Source organism: Trichomycterus rosablanca, chromosome 11 (assembly GCF_030014385.1).
Source record: "Trichomycterus rosablanca isolate fTriRos1 chromosome 11, fTriRos1.hap1, whole genome shotgun sequence".
NCBI classification, from domain to species: Eukaryota; Metazoa; Chordata; class Actinopteri; order Siluriformes; family Trichomycteridae; genus Trichomycterus; species Trichomycterus rosablanca.
The window spans coordinates 37,520,669-37,541,458 of record NC_085998.1 but is presented as its reverse complement, the minus strand read 5'-3'; the positions used below and the strand labels follow the sequence as shown (position 1 = coordinate 37,541,458).

The window sequence follows — 20,790 nt, the reverse complement described above, 5'->3', positions numbered from 1 at the left end:
TGAGTTCATGTCTGTTTGCTACTGTTAATCTGATATGTACATTTTATTGTTGTTGGAGTAAGTTGGTCTGGTGCCACATGGGAACACCAGGCACAACAACATTAGCGAGGTTTGCATCCCAAATGTTTTGGCCAGCCAAGTGTATATCAAACTCAGTAAAATAAAATGTACAGGCTTTGCTTAGTGCAAATGGGACTGTACTGGTTGTACTGACATGAACCTAAACTACTGTACTCGAAGGTACTGATTCGATGGTTTTGAACCAGAGAGACATAAGTGATATTTAATAAAATTTACCACGTCAGCCTGACTGTGTTAAACTTTTCACCTTTTAATTCCATTATATTAAACTGGCTGCATATATTGTATACATTACACAGCATATATTAATATGTTGTGCTGCTGCCACATGACTGGCTGATTTGATAACTAGAAGAATAAGCAAATCTACACGTGATACGTGTTTCCAATAAACTGGTTTCAAAAGAGTTTGGATCTAAATTTTTGATCTAGAAAATGATTTTATGAGGATTTTTATAGTGTTGACCATGTAATCAGAGCGCCATCGCTGCATCATAAAGCCACGATTAAATAGGGCCAAAGTCCAAGAAGTCAGATGCGCTGCAGTAGTACAAGTGATACAATCCTTATAAATAATTGAACGTTTAAACATTGGCTATAGAGAGATAAAAACACATCAGTATTTTGCCCATCACCTGCAGTACGGTACACTACGGTAAGTTTGTATAAAGTTTATATAACTTTTGCTTTACTCTAAGTGTAAAAAAGACCTGTACAGTTTTAGTAATTCACAAAACAACATGAGTTAGCCAGCAAGTTTGTAAGCTAATAAAAACAGAAACATTAGCAATTTAAGAAAATGTTTATATTAATAGTTATGGGTACTTACATTTATTAATGTTATGCAGTTTTGGGATTTTATTTTTTCTGATACAGGTGGCATGGTGGCTCTGTGGGTAGAACTGTCACCTTACAGCAAGAAGCTCCTGGGTTCGATTCCCAGTTGAATTGGGAATCGAATTCTTTCTGTGTGAAGTTTGCATGTTCTTCCCGTGTCTGTGTGGGTTTCATCTTGGAGCTCCGGTTTCCTCCCACAGTCCAAAGACGTGCAAGTGAGGTGAATTGGAGGTACAAAATTGTCTATGACTGTGTTCGACATTAAACTAGAACTGATGAACTTTGTGTAATGAGTACCAAAGTGTGTAAAACATGACGTCAAAATCCTAATAAACCAATAAAATGTTCTGATACTATATATTTCCTTATATCAGAAAACCCACAATAAACAATAAATAAAAAAACACAATAAATAGAAATAATTCAATTTGACATCACTGAAAATCCATCATCCCCATTAAGTGCATGACCTCAACTTAGCTGACCTCTACCCTGTTAACCTCATAAATTCTAACTCACAAATCTCTCATTTTAAACACAACAGTGTTTGTGAGTTAGGTGTTTTTCTAACACATTACTGTCTTTAAGCACCATTGATTTTAGTTTTGTTTCTGAATTCTAAATAACTACAGTATGCGTCATAGTTCATATAAATAAGTACGTCCTTCCCAGAACATGTTGAGCTCTACCTACTGATTCTCGGGGGCTATAATAGTACAGACTCTAAAATAGTGATAATCTCGAAACTTCCTGGAACAGTAAATGACGCAGTTAAAGATGAAACCTGCAGTCATGAGTGATGGGAGGAATTTAATCAATCTGATTTACAAACACGTGGTGTATGTGGTATGTCATGTGATTGCATATCTAGTGCTTGTTCACCTGAAGTGACCCATACTGTAGCTCAGTACCCATGTTAAATTTGGTTGCCCTTTTCTGAGTAGAACATGAAACAGACCAGACCACTGATTTGGCAAACAGGTCCGTCCCTGGGGTGAGAGAATACAAGCGCCATATAAAAAAAAACAACTGCAATGGATTTTATTAAAGCATGACATGAAAATAAAAATTAAATAGGGCTACAGACAATTAAACACTACAAACTATTAACTGCAGCGAGGTAAAATCGTCCTGTTGTTGCTACTGCTATTGTTTAGTTACCGTGGTGTATTTGCTCTCAACGTCTGGCTGAAAATATCACCAGTTTTATCTTCAGCAGAACCCTTCTTTCATAATTTTGTAGCTATGATATGACCTTACTCCAATCCACTCAGGTCCAATCCTTGTAGTCTTTTGCAAACCTCAGCCTGGCTCTCAGTGATGAAGGTCTCATGACTTCAGCCCTGTTTCTTGGAGCCTTTTTATACTGCCCTCACTGCCCACTTCACCTTTTAAGTGACATTTGAACGAGTTGGATGTCATTCCAGTCAGTTGAGTTGTTTTCACCCTCTACCTGGACCTGTGTGTAGCTCTTTGCCAGTAAAGCCTTACTCAAAACATTTCCATTTATTAAGCATGGTGAGTAGTTACTTGATTCCAGTTACTTTTGAGGTGCTTTTAGCACGGTTTCCTCACCCATCTAGCCCTGTTACAGAAGGATAGTGATAAAGGCAAGGCAAGGCAAGGCAAGGCAAGTTTATTTGTATAGCACCTTTCATACACAGTGGCAATTCAAAGTGCTTTACATAAGGAAAAAAAAAATAAAAAATTTATTAAAAGCATTCAAACATTCCTGAGATCTAAAACCTCAGAAATACTTCTTGCAAACATTTAGTTACAATTAAGAACATGAAATTCAAACAAGAGAGATAAAAAAAAAATTAAGGACATGAAAAATTTAAAGAAATTATTGTAAAGTGTAACCTACAATTTAGGGAATATGAAATTAAAACAAGAGAGATAAAAAATTAAGAACATGAAAACTAAAAGAAAATATAGTAAAATATACACTACAATTTAGAAGAGCATGAAAAACTAAAAGAAATATGGTAAAATGAGGGTAATGGCAAAAATTTCGAGCTCAATCATAGGCACAAGAAAAAAGAAAAGTTTTTAACCTGGATTTAAAGATTTCTACATTTGAGGAACATCTAATATCTCCTGGCAGTCTGTTCCAGTTATATGCAGCCCAACAGCTAAATGCTGCTTCACCATGTTTAGTTTGGACTCTGGGCTCAACTAGCTGACCTGAGTCCATGGATCTAAGAGATCTACTGGGTTTATATTCTCTAAACATTTCTGAGATGTATTCTGGGCCGAACCCATTCAGTGATTTATAGACCAGTAGCAGCACTTTAAATTCTATTCTATAACTAACCGGAAGCCAGTGTAGAGATTTTAGAACTGGAGTGATGTGCTCAGTTCTCTTCGTCTTAGTTAAAACTCTAGCAGCAGCGTTCTGAATGAGCTGTAACTGTTTAATGGTCTTTTTGGGAAGTCCAGTTAAGAGACCATTACAATAGTCCACCCTACTGGAGATAAAAGCATGGATGAGCTTCTCTAAGTCTTGTTGGCACACTAGACCCTTGATTTTGGCTATATTTCTAAGATGGTAGAAGGCTGTTTTGGTGATGGTTTTAATATGGCTGGTGAATGTGAGATCTGAGTCTATTAGAACGCCAAGATTTCGGACTTGGTCTTTGGTTTTTAGAGCCCGGGAACTGAGGTGTTCACTGACACTAGACCTCTTTTCTTTGCTACCAAACACAACAATCTCTGTTTTGTCCTTATTTAACTGTAAAAAATTCTGGCTCATCCAGTTATTGATGTCCTCCAGACACTGACACAGTGAATCTATTGGGCTGTAATCATCTGGTGAGAGAGCCAGATATATCTGTGTGTCATCTGCATAACTATGGTAATCAATGTTGTTATCCTGTAGCATTTGGCCTAATGGCAGCATATAAAGATTGAACAGAAGAGGTCCGAGAACTGATCCCTGGGGGATTCCACATGTCATAGCCACCCTGTCGGATTCACAGCTGCCAATAGTGACGAAGTAACTCCGGTCTTCTAAATAAGACCTGAACCAATTAAGGACTGTTCCGGAAAGTCCAACCCAGTTTTCCAACCTATCCAGCAATATTCTATGATCTACAGTGTCAAAGGTAAGATCCAGTAAAACCAGGACTGATATTTTACCCGAGTCAGTATTCAGCCGTAGATCATTTAACACTTTTATGAGAGCCGTTTCAGTGCTGTGGTGAGCTCGAAAGCCTGACTGAAATTTGTCCACTGGAATTCAAAAAACTGCTGACTTGATTGTAAACAACTTTCTCAATGATCTTGGCTATGAAAGGAAGATTTGAGACCGGCCTGTAGTTGTTTAACACAGACGCATCCAGAGTTCTCTTTTTTAGGAGTGGCTTAATGGCAGCTGTTTTCAGTGACTTTGGGAAAACGCCTGATTCTAGTGAGCCATTAACTATTTGTTGCAAATCAGTTTTTACAGAGTTAAAAATAGTTTTAAAAAATTCAGATGGCAGTATGTCGAGACAACATGTCGATGATTTAAGATGCTGAACTGTTCTCTCCAGTGTTTTTTGGTCTATTGTATTAAATTGTGACATAATAGTCATGTTATTTCTAGGTGTCTGTAGGGGCGGCATGGTTTCATCGTTTGACTGAGTGGCGTTGATGGTCAGTCTAATAGTTTAGATTTTTTCACAGAAGAAATTAGCAAATTCATTAAATTTCTCTGTGGACAGAAGTTCTGGTGTGATTCGTTTTGGAGGATTTGTAAGCTTGTCGACCACGTTGAATAGAGTGCGGGTGTTGTTGATGTTCCTGTTAATGATCTTAGAGAAGTGCAGCTGTCTAGCCCTGCATAACTCCGAGTTAAAACTACAAAGGCTTTGCTTATAGAGATCATAGTGGATCTGAAGTTTAGTTTTCCTCCACTTACGTTCAGCTCTCCTGCATTCTCTTTTCAGAGCTATTACCATCATTGTGTTACGCCATGGTGCTTTCTGTTTGCTCAACGTTTTCATGACTTTTACCGGGGCAACCACATCCATGACAGTCAATATTTTCATGTTAAAGTTATCCAGGAGTTCATCAACTGACTCTGCAATTAAAGTTGGTGATATAGCTATGGCCTCCATAAACTGAGAACTAGTGCTTTCATTTATGCACCTTTTCTTAACAGAAACAGAGCTAGTTTGAGCATCTGGAGTGATCAGCATTTCAAAGAAGACACAAAAATGATCAGAGAGGGCCAAGTCCTTGACCATAACAGAAGAAATGTTAAGACCTTTAGAAATAACTAGATCCAGAGTGTGCCCTCGAGTATGTGTAGGCCCTTTCACATGTTGCAATAGACCAAATGTGTCAAAAAGTCCAAAAAGTTCTTTGGTGTTATTGTCCTTGTTATTATCTAAGTGGATGTTAAAATCCCCAGTTATGATGAAGAAGCTGTACTCAGTGGAGATAACTGACAGCAGTTCAGCAAATTCATCTATAAAATTTGCAGAGTATCTTGGAGGTTTATAAATGGTTAAAAATAAAATTTTGGGAGTACCCTTCAAAATAAAACAGAGGTATTCAAAAGACATAAAAGACACAAACACAGCAGTGTCTTTCTCTTTCTGGTTTAACAGGATTTGGTTTATGTGATCATTTAATTAATTCTTTACGATATAGAATGTGGCTCTGATGGAATTCAGCAGAATGGAAATAAATGATTGTCATACTTGTATAGATTCTGATCTAAGAAAAAAATGTAAGTGGTCTTGTGTGTTTTTCCACAGAGTCATCTAAGCGGAGTATACGTTTTTGGGTTTATGGTAACTTTAAATAGTAAAAATGCAAGACATTTATGTTTTTTTAATGTTTATTTTTATTAACACGTTTCCTAGAGTTAATACGTTAATAAACAACCAATAAATGTGAATTGCATATAAATAGGTTTATATAAAATGAAAGTCTTTGGACACTAGCAGTCTAAGAATAGTTTTTGTCTAGTATTCAAGTGTAAAGTTGAAATGAAATGACACTAAATAATTACGATAAATGCTCTTCTTAAAACCTTCTTACAAAAATAATTCTTGCCTCCAGGGGCTGAAATCAAAAGGCCTTATGAATTTCCCAGAACTGCAACCGTTTCAGAAATATAATGGACTTAAGGCCACCTAGTGGATGAAACCTCAAATACATTTACAGAAGCAGCTTCAGGGTGAAATGTCCTGGACCGTTCAGTCCTTGTATGATTAGTTTGTCTGTGAGCAGGAATAAAGCAGCACCACCTGCCCTGACAGACCCTCTTCCACCCCACCGGGGGGCAGGACATAGTACGATCCATCAGCGGCTCTCTGAGGGTCCAGTTCTCTGAGCTGGCCGTTACTCTGAGCCACGGTTTCTAACTTCCACAGCTGGTAGCGCAGACTCTTGCCCTGTTTGGCTAAGATGTAAACCTCGACTGCCTCCGCAAGCCAATTATCAGGAGGGTTTTCTTGGGAGAGATGCACCCACGGCAGGGTGGCTTCAGTGCGGAGCCGGTGACTAGATACAGAACCCTGAGGCAGGCCGAGAACCACACCTGTAAATGTAACGTACACGATCAAACCATTAAAAAAAACACATACATACAATATCACAATCAAACTTAAGTATTGATATAGAGATTTAATATTTCGATAATTGTGCACGGGGTGTAACAGTGAAAGACATTTATGTAAGACGTCTGCATAGCAGCAGTGGAGGTGATTTTAAATATTGATTAATTGATTGTTGTACATCAGCCCACTACTGTTAGAATCCAGGGTTTGAATTCCCAGCGGTGCTATCAGTCAGTTGGGCGTCTATATACAGACATGATTGGTTATATCTGGGGGTGAGGGGGTGTGGGCATCCTGTCCGAGGAGCGTTACCGCATTACACCTAGTGATGCAGAGAAAACCGGACCCACTGCGACCCCGACCAGCATAAAGCAGTGGTAATTATTGTAATTGATGCTAATTTAGGCGTGCACAGTTAATGAATTTTATGCTGATAAAACTGATTGTATTACACAAAACAGCAAGTGCATTATTGTTTGGGTGGTTAAAGGAACAGAAACAGGAAAATATTAGTAAAAAAAACATCAAATTATTGTTCAAACTATGGTGCCTTGCATATAAACAATAAACTTTTTCCACGCTGACGTGTTACAACTGGGAATCGACATAAACTTATTTAGGATGGTATGTCATAAATAATTGGAATTAGCCCATAATATTGAAGTTGATAAATACAGTTTGCAAAATATGTTACTGCAATCATCAAATCAAGAAAATTACTATTATAAAACATTAAATACTGCATACAGTATTTGTACAGTTCTTCTTTTTAATACAGGCCAAACTGGATTTACAAACTGGATTGTGTTGGTTGTTCTTACCTGAAGCTACTGCCCAGTGTGCTTTGTGACCACTACGTAGACAAGGCTCATGATTAAAATCCTCATCGTATCTATGCTACATAGTTAAGGAGGTCAGTTTTTTTCTGATAAAATGTGACATTAAATAAAAGGGTTAATAAAATATAAAGGATGCAGCCATTTTTTATAATAAATGGGGTCTGGGGGTGGTCACCAAGATCTATTGGGCAGTAGGGCACTGTAGCCTAGTGGTTAAGGTACCGGACTAGTAATCTGAAGGTTGCCGGTTCAAACCCCACCACTGCCCTTGAGCAAGGCCCTTAACCCTCAGTTGCTTAGACTGTATACTGTACTGTTAGTCGCTTTGGATAAAAGCATCTGGCGTCCTGTCAGTGGGTGTGTGACCAGCGATTCCAGGGAAGCTGGACCCACCCTGACCAGAGTGAAGCAATGGTTTAAAATGAAGTGAAATATCTGTGCTATGTATATACAATGAGCACCAATTGTTGGTTTGTAAGAATAAAGAATATAGAATCTTCCATTAGACAAACAGGTAAGTGCTGATTATGAATAATTGGGGCCCTTTCATATCCCACCCAGCCTGAAGAATTGTTATTCAGACTCAAGAGTTCACCTGTACATGATCTAACATCTACTACATTAAGTAACGTTCATGGTTATAGTGGTGCGTCATTAATTACGAGATGTCTGTGACCCCCCGCAGGAGTGATATGGATACGGTATTAAGATCGGTTGTCCATCGGTGAGATGTTTGAGGATAAGTGGAACGTTGTCTCCAGTCATACCACCAGACAGTCTCTGAACTCTGCAGCCACACACCTCCTGTGCAAGCTGAGCCATATCACTGGCTAGTAATGCAAGAAAGAAAGATCAAGCTGTTAATCATTCATCAAGCACTGAAATGTCTTTAGTGTTATATACAATGCTGTGAGAAGGTAATTACCCCCTTTTTGATTGGCTCTTTTTTTATTTGAATTACACAGAATGATTTCACATCTCTTTCACATCTCTTTATTGTAATTAAATAGTAAAATAGTGGTATGTTATGTATATGTTATAGTGATATGTTCTATTTAATTACAAAAAGAGATGTGCAATAATTCAGTGTAATTCAATGCATTAAAAGAAAAAAACATACCACTATATAACATACCATGCCCACTCACCCATTCAGAAACCATGAGGGATGCAGACTTTTGTGCATCAACCAGATTATTACCTGAAAACATTTCCCCCTGTGCAGTGAAGCCTTTATCCAGTGATGTCTGTATGATCTGCTTCATGGATATGGTCATGGTAGGCTTTAATAAATGAGATGCCATCCATAACGCCACCAGGCCACATCTTTAATGACACCAGTAACATTTATTCATTAATTATTTCTTTTATTTATTAAAGCATTCTATTTAGAACAACACAATCTACACAATGTTAAATCATGCATACACACATTCTAAGTATTGGCTCAATGGTTTATAGAACAATATGCACAAATCATATTTAATCAATTTTAATCATAAATCTGCAGTCTGGAAATTATTGTAGATATAAAAAAGAGGAAAGGGGAACTATTATACCCTCTAAACGTATATATAAAAGTATAAGTATATTATTAAAACACTTACGTGGGGCCATCCTGAATCAGTGAAGGTACATACTTGTTGAACAGCACCCACTGTAGGTCCTTCCTAAAACTTTATTCAAAAAAAAGTTTGTTTAAAGACGTGTGTGTGTGTGTGTGTGTGTGTGTGTGTGTGTGTAAGTAAGGTAGTGTGTGTAAACTCTACTACTACTGCATTCTTTAAAGCATTAGGACTTTTCCCACCTGCTTTCTCTCTGTGCGAGAAGCTGAAGAGCCTCGTCAAAGTCGCCTTCAACAACGGTCTTGCCCTCAGCTATAGCCTGATAGAGCTTCTTCTTACTGGGTACTGAAGGGGCTAGGGCTGAGAGATGGGGTGGAGGAAGTGGAGGTGGTGGAGGAGACAGAGGATCCATCGGCATTTTCTTCTCCTTTTCAGACTACATAATGGACAGAGTGATATAAATAAACAGGGACACTTTATTTACAGCTTTGCATTTCACGTAAAAAATGCAGAGTTTGAAGAGTGTTGTTGTTCTGAGGTGGTATTGGACCCATTGTGACCCTAACCAGGACCTTTGTTTTTAAACTAAGTGTGTACCATAATCTGTACACATGGATTTACATGGACAATCATTGCACCATCTTCTTGTACTTAAAAAATAAAGTGTCATGTATCTTGATGCCCACTAACTCTTCTGAGGATTTGAACCCTGAATCCCAGCGGTAGTCTATTTCCTCGGCTGCTCCCGTTAGGCCACATTTGGCACAGTTTTTACACCGGATGCCCTTCCTGACACAACCCTCCTTATTTATCCAGGCTTGGGTACCTATAGGACAATTCAGTGTCTCCAATTAGACTGGATGCATGTTTTTGGACTGGGGATCGAACCCAGGACCTTCTTGCTGTGAGGCGACAGTGCTACCCACTACTCACCATGCCGCCCTGAATCCCAGCGGTAGTGGCATAGCATTATTTCACCGCTGTGCCACCCAAGAACCATAAATAGGGGTTTATTATAGGAACACCCTGGCTGGCCAGGGACTGACATGAATCATGAATCTACTACATACATACTATGTACATATATGTTTATACTGCACACACATACACATTATATATATGTATATATATATATACAGTGTATCACAAAAGTGAGTACACCCCTCACATTTCTGCAGATATTTAAGTATATCTTTTCATGGGACAACACTGACAAAAGGACACTTTGACACAATGAAAAGTAGTCTGTGTGCAGCTTATATAACAGTGTAAATTTATTCTTCCCTCAAAATAACTCAATATACAGCCATTAATGTCTAAACCACCGGCAACAAAAGTGAGTACACCCCTAAGAGACTACACCCCTAAATGTCCAAATTGAGCACTGCTTGTCAGTTTCCCTCCAAAATGTCATGTGACTCGTTAGTGTTACTAGGTCTCAGGTGTGCATAGGGAGCAGGTGTGTTCAATTTAGTAGTACAGCTCTCACACTCTCTCATACTGGTCACTGAAAGTTCCAACATGGCACCTCATGGCAAAGAACTCTCTGAGGATCTTGAAAGATGAATTGTTGCGCTACATGAAGATGGCCAAGGCTACAAGAAGATTGCCAACACCCTGAAACTGAGCTGCAGCACAGTGGCCAAGATCATCCAGCGTTTTAAAAGAGCAGGGTCCACTCAGAACAGACCTCGCGTCGGTCGTCCAAAGAAGCTGAGTGCACGTGCTCAGCGTCACATCCAACTGCTGTCTTTGAAAGATAGGCGCAGGAGTGCTGTCAGCATTGCTGCAGAGATTGAAAAGGTGGGAGGGTCAGCCTGTCAGTGCTCAGACCATACGCCGCACACTACATCAAATCGGTCTGCATGGCTGTCACCCCAGAAGGAAGCCTCTTCTGAAGTCTCTACACAAGAAAGACCGCAAACAGTTTGCTGAAGACATGTCAACATAGGACATGGATTACTGGAACCATGTCCTATGGTCTGATGAGACCAAGATTAATTTGTTTGGTTCAGATGGTCTCGAGCATGTGTGGTGGCAATCAGGTGAGGAGTACAAAGATAAGTGTGTCATGCCTACAGTCAAGCATGGTGGTGGGAATGCCATGGTCTGGGGCTGCATGAGTGCAGCAGGTGTTGGGGAGTTACATTTCATTGAGGGACACATGAACTCCAATATGTACTGTGAAATACTGAAGCAGAGCATGATCCCCTCCCTCCGGAAACTGGGTCGCAGGGCAGTGTTCCAGCATGATAATGACCCCAAACACACCTCTAAGACGACCACTGCTTTATTGAAGAGGCTGAGGGTAAAGGTGATGGACTGGCCAAGCATGTCTCCAGACCTAAACCCAATAGAACATCTTTGGGGCATCCTCAAGCAGAAGGTGGAGGAGCGCAAAGTCTCGAATATCCGCCAGCTCCGTGATGTCGTCATGGAGGAGTGGAAAAGCATTCCAGTGGCAACCTGTGAAGCTCTGGTAAACTCCATGCCCAGGAGAGTTAAGGCAGTTCTGGGAAATAATGGTGGCCACACAAAATATTGACACTTCAGGAACTTTCACTAAGGGGTGTACTCACTTTTGTTGCCGGTGGTTTAGACATTAATGGCTGTATATTGAGTTATTTTGAGGGAAGAATAAATTTATACTGTTATATAAGCTGCACACAGACTACTTTTCATTGTGTCAAAGTATCATTTTGTCAGTGTTGTCCCATGAAAAGATATACTTAATTATTTGCAGAAATGTGAGGGGTGTACTCACTTTTGTGATACACTGTATATACAGTGCCTTGCAAAAGTATTCAGCCCCCTTGAACTTTTCAACCTTTTGCCACATTTCAGGCTTCAAACATAACGATATGAAATTGTAATTTTTTGTGAAGAATCAACAACAAGTGGGACACAATCGTGAAGTAGAACGAAATTTATTGGATATTTTAAACTTTTTTTAGAAATAAAAAACTGAAAAGTGGGGCGTGCAATATTATTCAGCCCCCTTGCGTTAATACTTTGTAGCGCCACCTTTTGCTGCGATTACAGCTGCAAGTCGCTTGGGGTATGTCTCTATCAGTTTTGCACATCGAGAGACAGAAATTTTTGCCCATTCTTCCTTGCAAAACAGCTCGAGCTCAGTGAGGTTGGATGGAGAGCGTTTGTGAACAGCAGTTTTCAGCTCTTTCCACAGATTCTCGATGGGATTCAGGTCTGGACTTTGACTTGGCCATTCTAACACCTGGATACGTTTATTTGTGAACCATTCCATTGTAGATTTTGCTTTATGTTTTGGATCATTGTCTTGTTGGAAGATAAATCTTTTGCAGACTGCAACAGGTTTTCTTCCAGAATGGTCCTGTATTTGGCTCCATCCATCTTCCCATCAATTTTAACCATCTTCCCTGTCCCTGCTGAAGAAAAGCAGGCCCAAACCATGATGCTGCCACCACCATGTTTGACAGTGGGGATGGTGTGTTCAGGGTGATGAGCTGTGTTGCTTTTACGCCAAACATAACGTTTTGCATTGTGGCCAAAAAGTTCGATTTTGGTTTCATCTGACCAGAGCACCTTCTTCCACATGTTTGGTGTGTCTCCCAGGTGACTTTTTATAGATATCTTTGAGAAATGGCTTTCTTCTTGCCACTCTTCCATAAAGGCCAGATTTGTGCAGTGTACGACTGATTGTGTCCTATGGACAGAGTCTCCCACCTCAGCTGTAGATCTCTGCAGTTCATTCAGAGTGATCATGGGCCTCTTGGCTGCATCTCTGATCAGTCTTCTCCTTGTTTGAGCTGAAAGTTTAGAGGGACGGCCGGGTCTTGGTAGATTTGCAGGGGTCTGATACTCCTTCCATTTCAATATGATCGCTTGCACAGTGCTCCTTGAGATGTTTAAAGCTTGGGAAATCTTTTTGTATCCAAATCCGGCTTTAAACTTCTCCACAACAGTATCTCGGACCTGCCTGGTGTGTTCCTTGGTCTTCATGATGCTCTCTGCGCTTTAAACAGAACTCTGAGACTATCACAGAGCAGGTGCATTTATACGGAGACTTGATTACACACAGGTGGATTCTATTTATCACCATCAGTCATTTAGGTCAACTTTGGATCATTCAGAGATCCTCACTGAACTTCTGGAGTGAGTTTGCTGCACTGAAAGTAAAGGGGCTGAATAATATTGCACGCCCCACTTTTTAGTTTTTTATTTCTAAAAAAAGTTTAAAATATCCAATAAATTTCGTTCTACTTCACGATTGTGTCCCACTTGTTGTTGATTCTTCACAAAAAATTACAATTTCATATCGTTATGTTTGAAGCCTGAAATGTGGCAAAAGGTTGAAAAGTTCAAGGGGGCTGAATACTTTTGCAAGGCACTGTATACAGGGGTTGGACAAAATAACTGAAACACCTGTCATTTTAGTGTGGGAGGTTTCATGGCTAAATTGGACCAGTCTGGTGGCATCTTCATTAATTGCACATTGCACCAGTAAGAGCAGAGTGTGAAGGTTCAATTAGCAGGGTAAGAGCACAGTTTTGCTCAAAATATTGCAATGCACACAACATTATGGGTGACATACCAGAGTTCAAAAGAGGACAAATTGTTGGTGCACGTCTTGCTGGCGCATCTGTGACCAAGACAGCAAGTCTTTGTGATGTATCAAGAGCCACGGTATCCAGGGTAATGTCAGCATACCACCAAGAAGGACAAACCACATCCAACAGGATTAACTGTGGACGCAAGAGGAAGCTGTCTATTAAATGTGCACCTCAACTCTCCTGTTTCCACCAGAACTGTCCGTCGGGAGCTCCACAGGGTCAATATACACGGCCGGGCTGCTATAGCCAAACCTTTGGTCACTCGTGCCAATGCCAAACGTCGGTTTCAATGGTGCAAGGAGCGCAAATCTTGGGCTGTGGACAATGTGAAACATGTATTGTTCTCTGATGAGTCCACCTTTACTGTTTTCCCCACATCCGGGAGAGTTACGGTGTGGAGAAGCCCCAAAGAAGCGTACCACCCAGACTGTTGCATGCCCAGAGTGAAGCATGGGGGTGGATCAGTGATGGTTTGGGCTGCCATATCATGGCATTCCCTTGGCCCAATACTTGTGCTAGATGGGCGCGTCACTGCCAAGGACTACCGAACCATTCTGGAGGACCATGTGCAAACATTCAAACATTGTATCCTGAAGGTGGTGCCGTGTATCAGGATGACAATGCATCAATACACACAGCAAGACTGGTGAAAGATTGGTTTGATGAACATGAAAGTGGAGTTGAACATCTCCCATGGCCTGCACAGTCACCAGATCTAAATATTATTGAGCCACTTTGGGGTGTTTTGGAGAAGCGAGTCAGGAAACGTTTTCCTCCACCAGCATCACGTAGTGACCTGGCCACTATCCTGCAAGAAGAATGGCTTAAAATCCCTCTGACCACTGTGCAGGACTTGTATATGTCATTTCCAAGACGAATTGACGCTGTATTGGCCGCAAAAGGAGGCCCTACGCCATACTAATAAATTATTGTGGTCTAAAACCAGGTGTTTCAGTTTCATTGTCCAACCCCTGTATATATACAGTAATTTGTCATTTATAATACAATGTTATTTACAAACAACTAATGCATTAACAAAGTAAAGTATTAACGCTCTTTTTAAATAACAACAAATTTCGCACAAACCTTTTCTAAAACCCAGTCTTTTTAACTCCATTACAGAGCCACTGTTATGGTACACCGGTTTAGGGGCGAATCTTAAACGATTCCTTACTCCCTATATTACCTCACTACATATGGTAGAAATAAACTGCGGATGCACCCTACGTAGTGCACTACATGTACCAACAGAGGCTATTTGGAACACACTAAGCATCCTGAACATAGAAATTCCTAATAAGGAAATAAAACAGATCGTGGCGTCGTGAACATTCACCCGAATGTATCTTCTATATCTGTATAATATATAAAACTTAAATTTAAACAAAATAAAAATAACGCAACAACGTGGTATCCGTGCATAACAGAATGGTACAACGTTAGCTAAAGGCGGGTCAAGTAGAAGATAAACAGATACTCTATTGCTAGTGGTTGCGTATCAAATCGCATGCTATAGTTCTAAGTAGTGTAAAAAGTAGTACACTATCAATAGTCTTTTTAAACACTTTTTAGTGCATAATGTGCTGTTTGAAACACAGCCACCAGTCGCCAATCTACAAGCTGCTTGTTGGACCATCGTCCAATCAGACTGCTGCTTTGAAAAGTAGGCGGGACCGTTTGGCTATACTAGTAGACCTTTTATTTGGTGGCTTGCTCATTCATTTTAATTTGCTGCGATAAATTTGAAAGTGTAAGTATACAATGTTTTAAATATGTATCGTTTGCATTTACTGTGCTGTTCTTTTTACGTTTGAATGATGTAGTTTAAGTTGCAATGAAAATAATTCATGTTTCGTTGGTTTGCTAGAATGGATTGCTAGTTAGCCTAGCGTGTGTATGTGTTAGCATAATGAGGTTATTGCAGTTCATAAAGAATCCCAAAATTTTAAATCTAAAGAATTTAAATCTATAAAATAGACATTTAGGATTTATGTGGTGCAATATACATACAACAGAGGTGGACCTGATATTTGGTGTTCAATTGCCTGGTGAGCTTGTAACTAGTTAGCATTCTGGCTAACTAGCTAGCCAACGTGTGGACATGTGAGGTTTTCTTTAGTTTTTGTTCTTGTTAGAGTTTTATTACACGTGTTTATTGGAAACTCGTTGTGTACTTGTACAATGTAATTCCCAGCCAATACTTTTATACAATAATTTTCTTCGGGATAAGTAAAGTAGCTACCAACCACTCCAGAATACAGAGACTAATGTAACACAGTCCAGGATTCTTCATAAATATGGTCATTGGTTTGTTTGCATAGTCGAAATAAACCTCACTGTTAAGCCATAGCACTAAATCTCAAAACATGCTTTTTGCAAGACAGTAAGTAGAAGTTAAAATTTGTGACTGATGTATTTGGTGCCTATTTTGTAGGTAATATGAGCACTGATATGTGTAAGAACAGGTAGATGGGTAGGTAGATAGATAGATAGATGGATAGATGGATGGATGGATGGATAGATGGATAGATGGATGGATGGATGGATGGATGGATGGATGGATGGATGGATGGATAGATGGATGGATGGATGGATGGATGGATGGATGGATGGATGGATAGATAGATGTCTCAGTAGCAAGTTACATGAATCAAAAGTAATAGTACACACAACATTGTAAGGCTGGTATAGATTATAAGTAACTGTAAAATAGCTGTAAAATATAAATTATAAAGTGAACCACAGTGCAAATATGAGAAAATATAAGAAAATGTGCAGATTAATGTACAAAAGGTTGTCAAGTACCATTTATATAAAAAAGGACTGGCTTGGTTAGAACAGTCATTTTGACATTCATTTGGTCATTTTTTAAATCGGTGGATGGTTACAAATGTCGGTTTTTCACGGTCTGTTTCCCTGTTCAGGCTGTCTCTTGGTTATACGGTCTGCTTGTAAGAACAATAGTTTCACTTGATCATGTTGATGATATCTCTACTAGTAGTATTCAACAATACCTTGAATTTGAAAGCTGATTAGAGATGCTATTTAGGTGATTAATGTTAATAGGTCTTCACTTAAGCTGATCGTGACTGTTTAACAAGCTAAAGAGTGGCACAGTCAATATAAGACACACAAATAATTTATTTTACTATTCATTTGATTTTGATTAGTTTTCAGGTGAAAATGTTTTTGCTGCTCTTGTAAGACTTATTTTTTTTCCTCCTTTTGTAGGAACATGTCTGGCCCGGATCTCCGTCTCAATCACACTATTTACATCAACAACTTGAATGAAAAAATCAAAAAGGATGGTATGTCTTTACAAGCGTTCCCTTTTTGTCCCACATGCTTTACAGTCTTTATTCTAAATGTAAAAGAGCAATGTCTTTCGTGGTGGATTGTTCACATCTTCGTTTCTTGATATTTCACAGAATTGAAGAAATCGCTTTATGCGATTTTCTCGCAGTTTGGACAAATCCTGGACATCCTTGTTTCTCGCATATTGAAGTTAAGAGGTCAGGCCTTCGTGATCTTCAAAGAAGTCAACAGTGCATCCAACGCTCTGAGATCCATGCAGGGCTTTCCGTTTTATGATAAGCCCATGGTATGTCACGTTCACTTCTGGGGTCCCATTTTTTAGAAGCATGTATAGCGGAATCAATCGAATCATGTTCATGTGATATTTCTAATTCTTTAATAACTACAGATAATCTTAAAATGGGAGCATTTAGGAAGCATCAACCCATAACATTTGTTTTGTAAAAAAAATTTATACATAGTAACCATCTAGTCAGTTTTTTCAAAAAAAAAAAGAAACCCAAAATAATAATGGTATTGTTGCTTATTTTTTTTACAGTCTTTTTACTCTTTATTTATACATAGTATGTCAATTTGGATGCAGCATGTGATGGCAATGCAAATGTGTTTGCATGGCAAATTAAGGTGTTTAATAATGTGAAAATGTGTTAAATTATCTTTGGTTGTAGTCTTACAAATGGTTGCCTGAATGCGTGACACCAAAAAGTGATGATCTTATAATTCATTTAAATCTTACTGGGGTGTAAATTCACTATCAAATCTTTCTAGCTATTTGTCTGTATTGCTAAATTAAAATATCTGCTTGCTTGAATAGGCTGCACCAAATCAGATATTAGTGGAGCTTCTATTTCAAATAAACATTTGTGTATTTCCCCAATTGTAGAGAGCCACCGTGAAGCTGTTTACAGTTCAGACGTTTAATAGATCAGCACCAATATTACAAGAAAATCATATTTAAAAATGATCAGTTTTCTAAATGTAGTTGAATGATTTTAGAACATTGCAGATTCACTATGTGGGTGAGTGTAAAAGCTTTTTCCACAGTTACGCGTCCTCTCTGTAAACCCGTGTACGTGTTTCCTCCACACAGCGCATTCAGTATGCAAAGCAAGACTCTGACATCATTGCGAAGATGAAGGGTACGTATGTGGAACGGGATCGTAAGAAGGAGAAGAAGAAGCCCAAGCCTGAATCGGGAGCCTCAAAGAAGGCAGCTGCTGCGTCGGCTCTCGCTGCCATGCCCGTGAGTTCCCAGCAGCGACTGAGCCTCAGTTTGATCCAGATTTGTTCTGTGATATAAAGTACAAACCTGATTATTCTGTGGTGTTTTTACAGGGCATGCCTCCTATGAGTCAGGCTCCTCGTATGATGCCGATGCCGGGCCAGCCTCCTTACATGCCGCCTCCAGGTATGATGCCGCCTCCTGGGATGGCCCCTGGACAGATGCCACCAGGTGCCATGCCTCCTGGTGGCATGATGCCTGGTCAGATGCCAGGCCAGATGCCTCAGCAGGTATGAATTTGAAGCTATGACTTTGTGTATGAACACGGGTGCAATGTAGGGTTCTCGTTGGGACTGGACGAGGGTTGATTAGAGCACAGGTAAGATGTTCGGGAGGTGAGATTGAGATGGTCCATGATCCATGGGCATGTGCAAAGGAGGAATGAGAGTTATGTCGGGAAATGGGTGCTAATGATGGAGCTGCCTGGAAGGAGAAGGGGACAGGTCAAGGTAGAGATGTATGATGCTCTATGACGAACCCTAATGTCGTTTTATGTCATTGAATCTGCCACAAGAGGGCAGATTAGGACAAATTTTGCTTTTAGGAGGTTCCAGCCTGTGCCACAAGCTAATTTTTACAGTACAGGGTCAAACTGATCACCATTAGTGTCTGTCTGTTTTGGCCCCCCTTTTTTAATACATACTATGCAGTTTGGGTCACATCCCGATTCAGGCTATTTTTGGATGCAATTTTGCATGACGTTAGGCTTCATAATTCTTTATTAGAACTTTTATTTTTGCACTTATCCCCAATTTTTATTCATTTTAGTCATATCCAAGCTGTACCTGATCATATTTAGTTACCGCTACTGCTGCTGACCTTTTGGTCCTGTCCAGGGACGACTGCACCAGCGCATCTTCATCAAGCGAGTTTATATGGAGAGATACTGTATATTGTGCTCCATTCTACCAATCAGCAGAGGTCATTACTGCAGAAGTTCCCACCCTTTGGAAGAGTCAGTTACTGGACTTGGTGTGTTTAACCCGAGTGCCCTAGTTCTGGCTGGTTTTCTGAACGCTGACCAATCAAAGAAACCTAGTGTTAGGACTTATTCGTCCGGGAGTGTATATAAAGCGGTTAATTTGTGCTTTTAAACTGTATTTAGACTAGTAAGTGATTACATTTTCCATGCTTTTAACAACAGGTCTCAGAGAACCCACCTAATCACATCCTGTTCCTCACCAACCTGCCAGAGGAGACCAACGAGCTCATGCTGTCCATGCTCTTCAACCAGTACGTGCTGCATCTCTTCGCTTTGCTTCGTTATTCATTCTCCTCTTTATGTAAACGTGATTGTTTATGAAATAATTGCAGTTATTATAATATAAATAGAAAGCACATGTCTTTTAAAAAGCCCAGAAATAACTCTTAATTACACTGGATTGGTTTAATATTAAAGTTACGCCCAAGATGATGCATCTCAACTATCAGTTTCTGTCAGTCAAATATCACCAGCCAGCTTTTTAATTAAAAGTTGTTTATGCTTGACCTTTATGCTAAATTAATCCTAACAGCATAATGAGGAATCATTACAGTAAATCACGGTGCTTCTGATAAACGTTATAAATAATTCAGTATCGGATTGTTTGGCTTCACATTATGTGCAGCTCATCATAAATTTAACCTGTTCATTTAACCCCAGGCTTTTAGTGTGAAATGGACTTGTTTTATTGTTGCAGACGCTGGTGTGTATCCCAAAACATGCATATAAATATAATGTATTTGTTTTGGCCTTTACAAGCATCATCCAATCCTGATCCCATATCGGGCATGTCTTCGTAAACTGTCATCCTATCATCCTAGTCGGTGGTCTTGGAGCTAACTCCGTTCCTCTCTCTGCTTTAGATTTCCAGGTTTCAAAGAGGTGCGTCTCGTCCCCGGCCGGCACGACATCGCCTTCGTGGAGTTCGACAACGAGGTGCAGGCTGGTGCAGCCAGGGAAGCGTTACAGGGCTTCAAGATCACTCAGAACAACGCCATGAAGATCTCGTTCGCCAAGAAATAACAAACTGCACTCCTACGTGGGGGGGGGGGGCATCTTTTCAACCCTGTCGATCATTAAACGTGAGGGAGGCTGCAGAGCGTTCAGTGTGCGCCTGTGTTTAAGGTTAAAAGGTAAACGTACTCGAGCGATACTAAAACCACATGATCTGTGATTGGATGAGTTTGTTTTTTATACCAATATCACGACCGTTTAATCCCTCCTCCAGCCGTTCTCCTGAAGTGGAGTTTGTAAGTAGATTTTTTTATGCCTGACTCTTGTGTTATAAAGCATTGCACCCAGAGTCTGTTCACCCAGACATCGTACCTGGAGCTTTCCTTATAAAATAAAGGTGTTTTTTTTATTGTACAGTGTGTGTGTCTTTCATCTGCATTGTACATGAGTGTTTAAAGCTTAAAGTAAGTGATTTGTGTGCCGGAAGAACTTGGTGGCCCATTATGACTGGTCATCTGGGTCAGGTTATGAGTAGTGATGCCCGAATTGATGATCCTTTAATTCAATTGCAATTATCTTTATTTATCTTTATTTTGTTGAATATTATCTGACCATTAACAAAAGTACAGCTTTATTGAATTTTAATAATTAAACGAAAACAACAAATACACTTTGGACAAAATTATTGGGACACTTCTTCAAATTAATTAATTTGCGTTTTTCAGCCACAACAGTTGCTAACAGGTGTAATGGCATGTCCAAATACTTTTGGTGTACAAGTGAAACGT

General features: G+C 39.7%; 2 protein-coding genes across 2 annotated transcripts; one reads left to right on the top strand and one right to left on the bottom strand.

The window, feature by feature from the left end:
- Positions 1 to 5,771: 5,771 nt before the first annotated feature.
- actmap (actin maturation protease) lies at positions 5,772 to 14,872 on the bottom strand. Its single transcript, XM_063004887.1, has 7 exons — positions 14,556 to 14,872; positions 9,120 to 9,313; positions 8,920 to 8,988; positions 8,514 to 8,638; positions 8,013 to 8,142; positions 7,295 to 7,365; positions 5,772 to 6,454 (listed from the first exon to the last, which is right to left on the bottom strand). The coding sequence occupies exons 2-7, from the start codon at positions 9,293 to 9,295 to the stop codon at positions 6,126 to 6,128; spliced, it is 900 nt and encodes a 299-aa protein (XP_062860957.1). The 5' UTR covers positions 9,296 to 9,313; positions 14,556 to 14,872; the 3' UTR covers positions 5,772 to 6,125.
- Positions 14,873 to 15,140: 268 nt separating this feature from the next.
- snrpa (small nuclear ribonucleoprotein polypeptide A) lies at positions 15,141 to 20,416 on the top strand. The gene is made up of 7 exons (XM_063004885.1): positions 15,141 to 15,219; positions 16,701 to 16,777; positions 16,898 to 17,070; positions 17,875 to 18,027; positions 18,120 to 18,296; positions 19,211 to 19,299; positions 19,912 to 20,416. Exons 2-7 carry the CDS (start codon positions 16,705 to 16,707, stop codon positions 20,069 to 20,071), a joined length of 825 nt encoding a protein of 274 aa, XP_062860955.1. The 5' UTR covers positions 15,141 to 15,219; positions 16,701 to 16,704; the 3' UTR covers positions 20,072 to 20,416.
- Positions 20,417 to 20,790: the final 374 nt, after the last annotated feature.

What these genes read in the sequence shown, in the direction of transcription:
- snrpa (XM_063004885.1), top strand. Translation starts at nt 16,705, where the DNA reads ATGTCTGGCCCGGATCTCCGTCTCAATCACACTATTTACATCAACAAC. An exon ending in TGAAAAAATCAAAAAGGATG is followed by an intron (nt 16,778 to 16,897) that starts GTATGTCTTTAC and finishes GATATTTCACAG; the next exon opens with AATTGAAGAAATCGCTTTAT. An exon ending in CAGGCCAGATGCCTCAGCAG is followed by an intron (nt 18,297 to 19,210) that starts GTATGAATTTGA and finishes TTTTAACAACAG; the next exon opens with GTCTCAGAGAACCCACCTAA.
- actmap (XM_063004887.1), bottom strand. Translation starts at nt 9,295, where the DNA reads ATGCCGATGGATCCTCTGTCTCCTCCACCACCTCCACTTCCTCCACCC. An exon ending in CTCGCACAGAGAGAAAGCAG is followed by an intron (nt 8,989 to 9,119) that starts GTGGGAAAAGTC and finishes TTTTGAATAAAG; the next exon opens with TTTTAGGAAGGACCTACAGT. An exon ending in ACACTGGGCAGTAGCTTCAG is followed by an intron (nt 6,455 to 7,294) that starts GTAAGAACAACC and finishes TTACATTTACAG; the next exon opens with GTGTGGTTCTCGGCCTGCCT.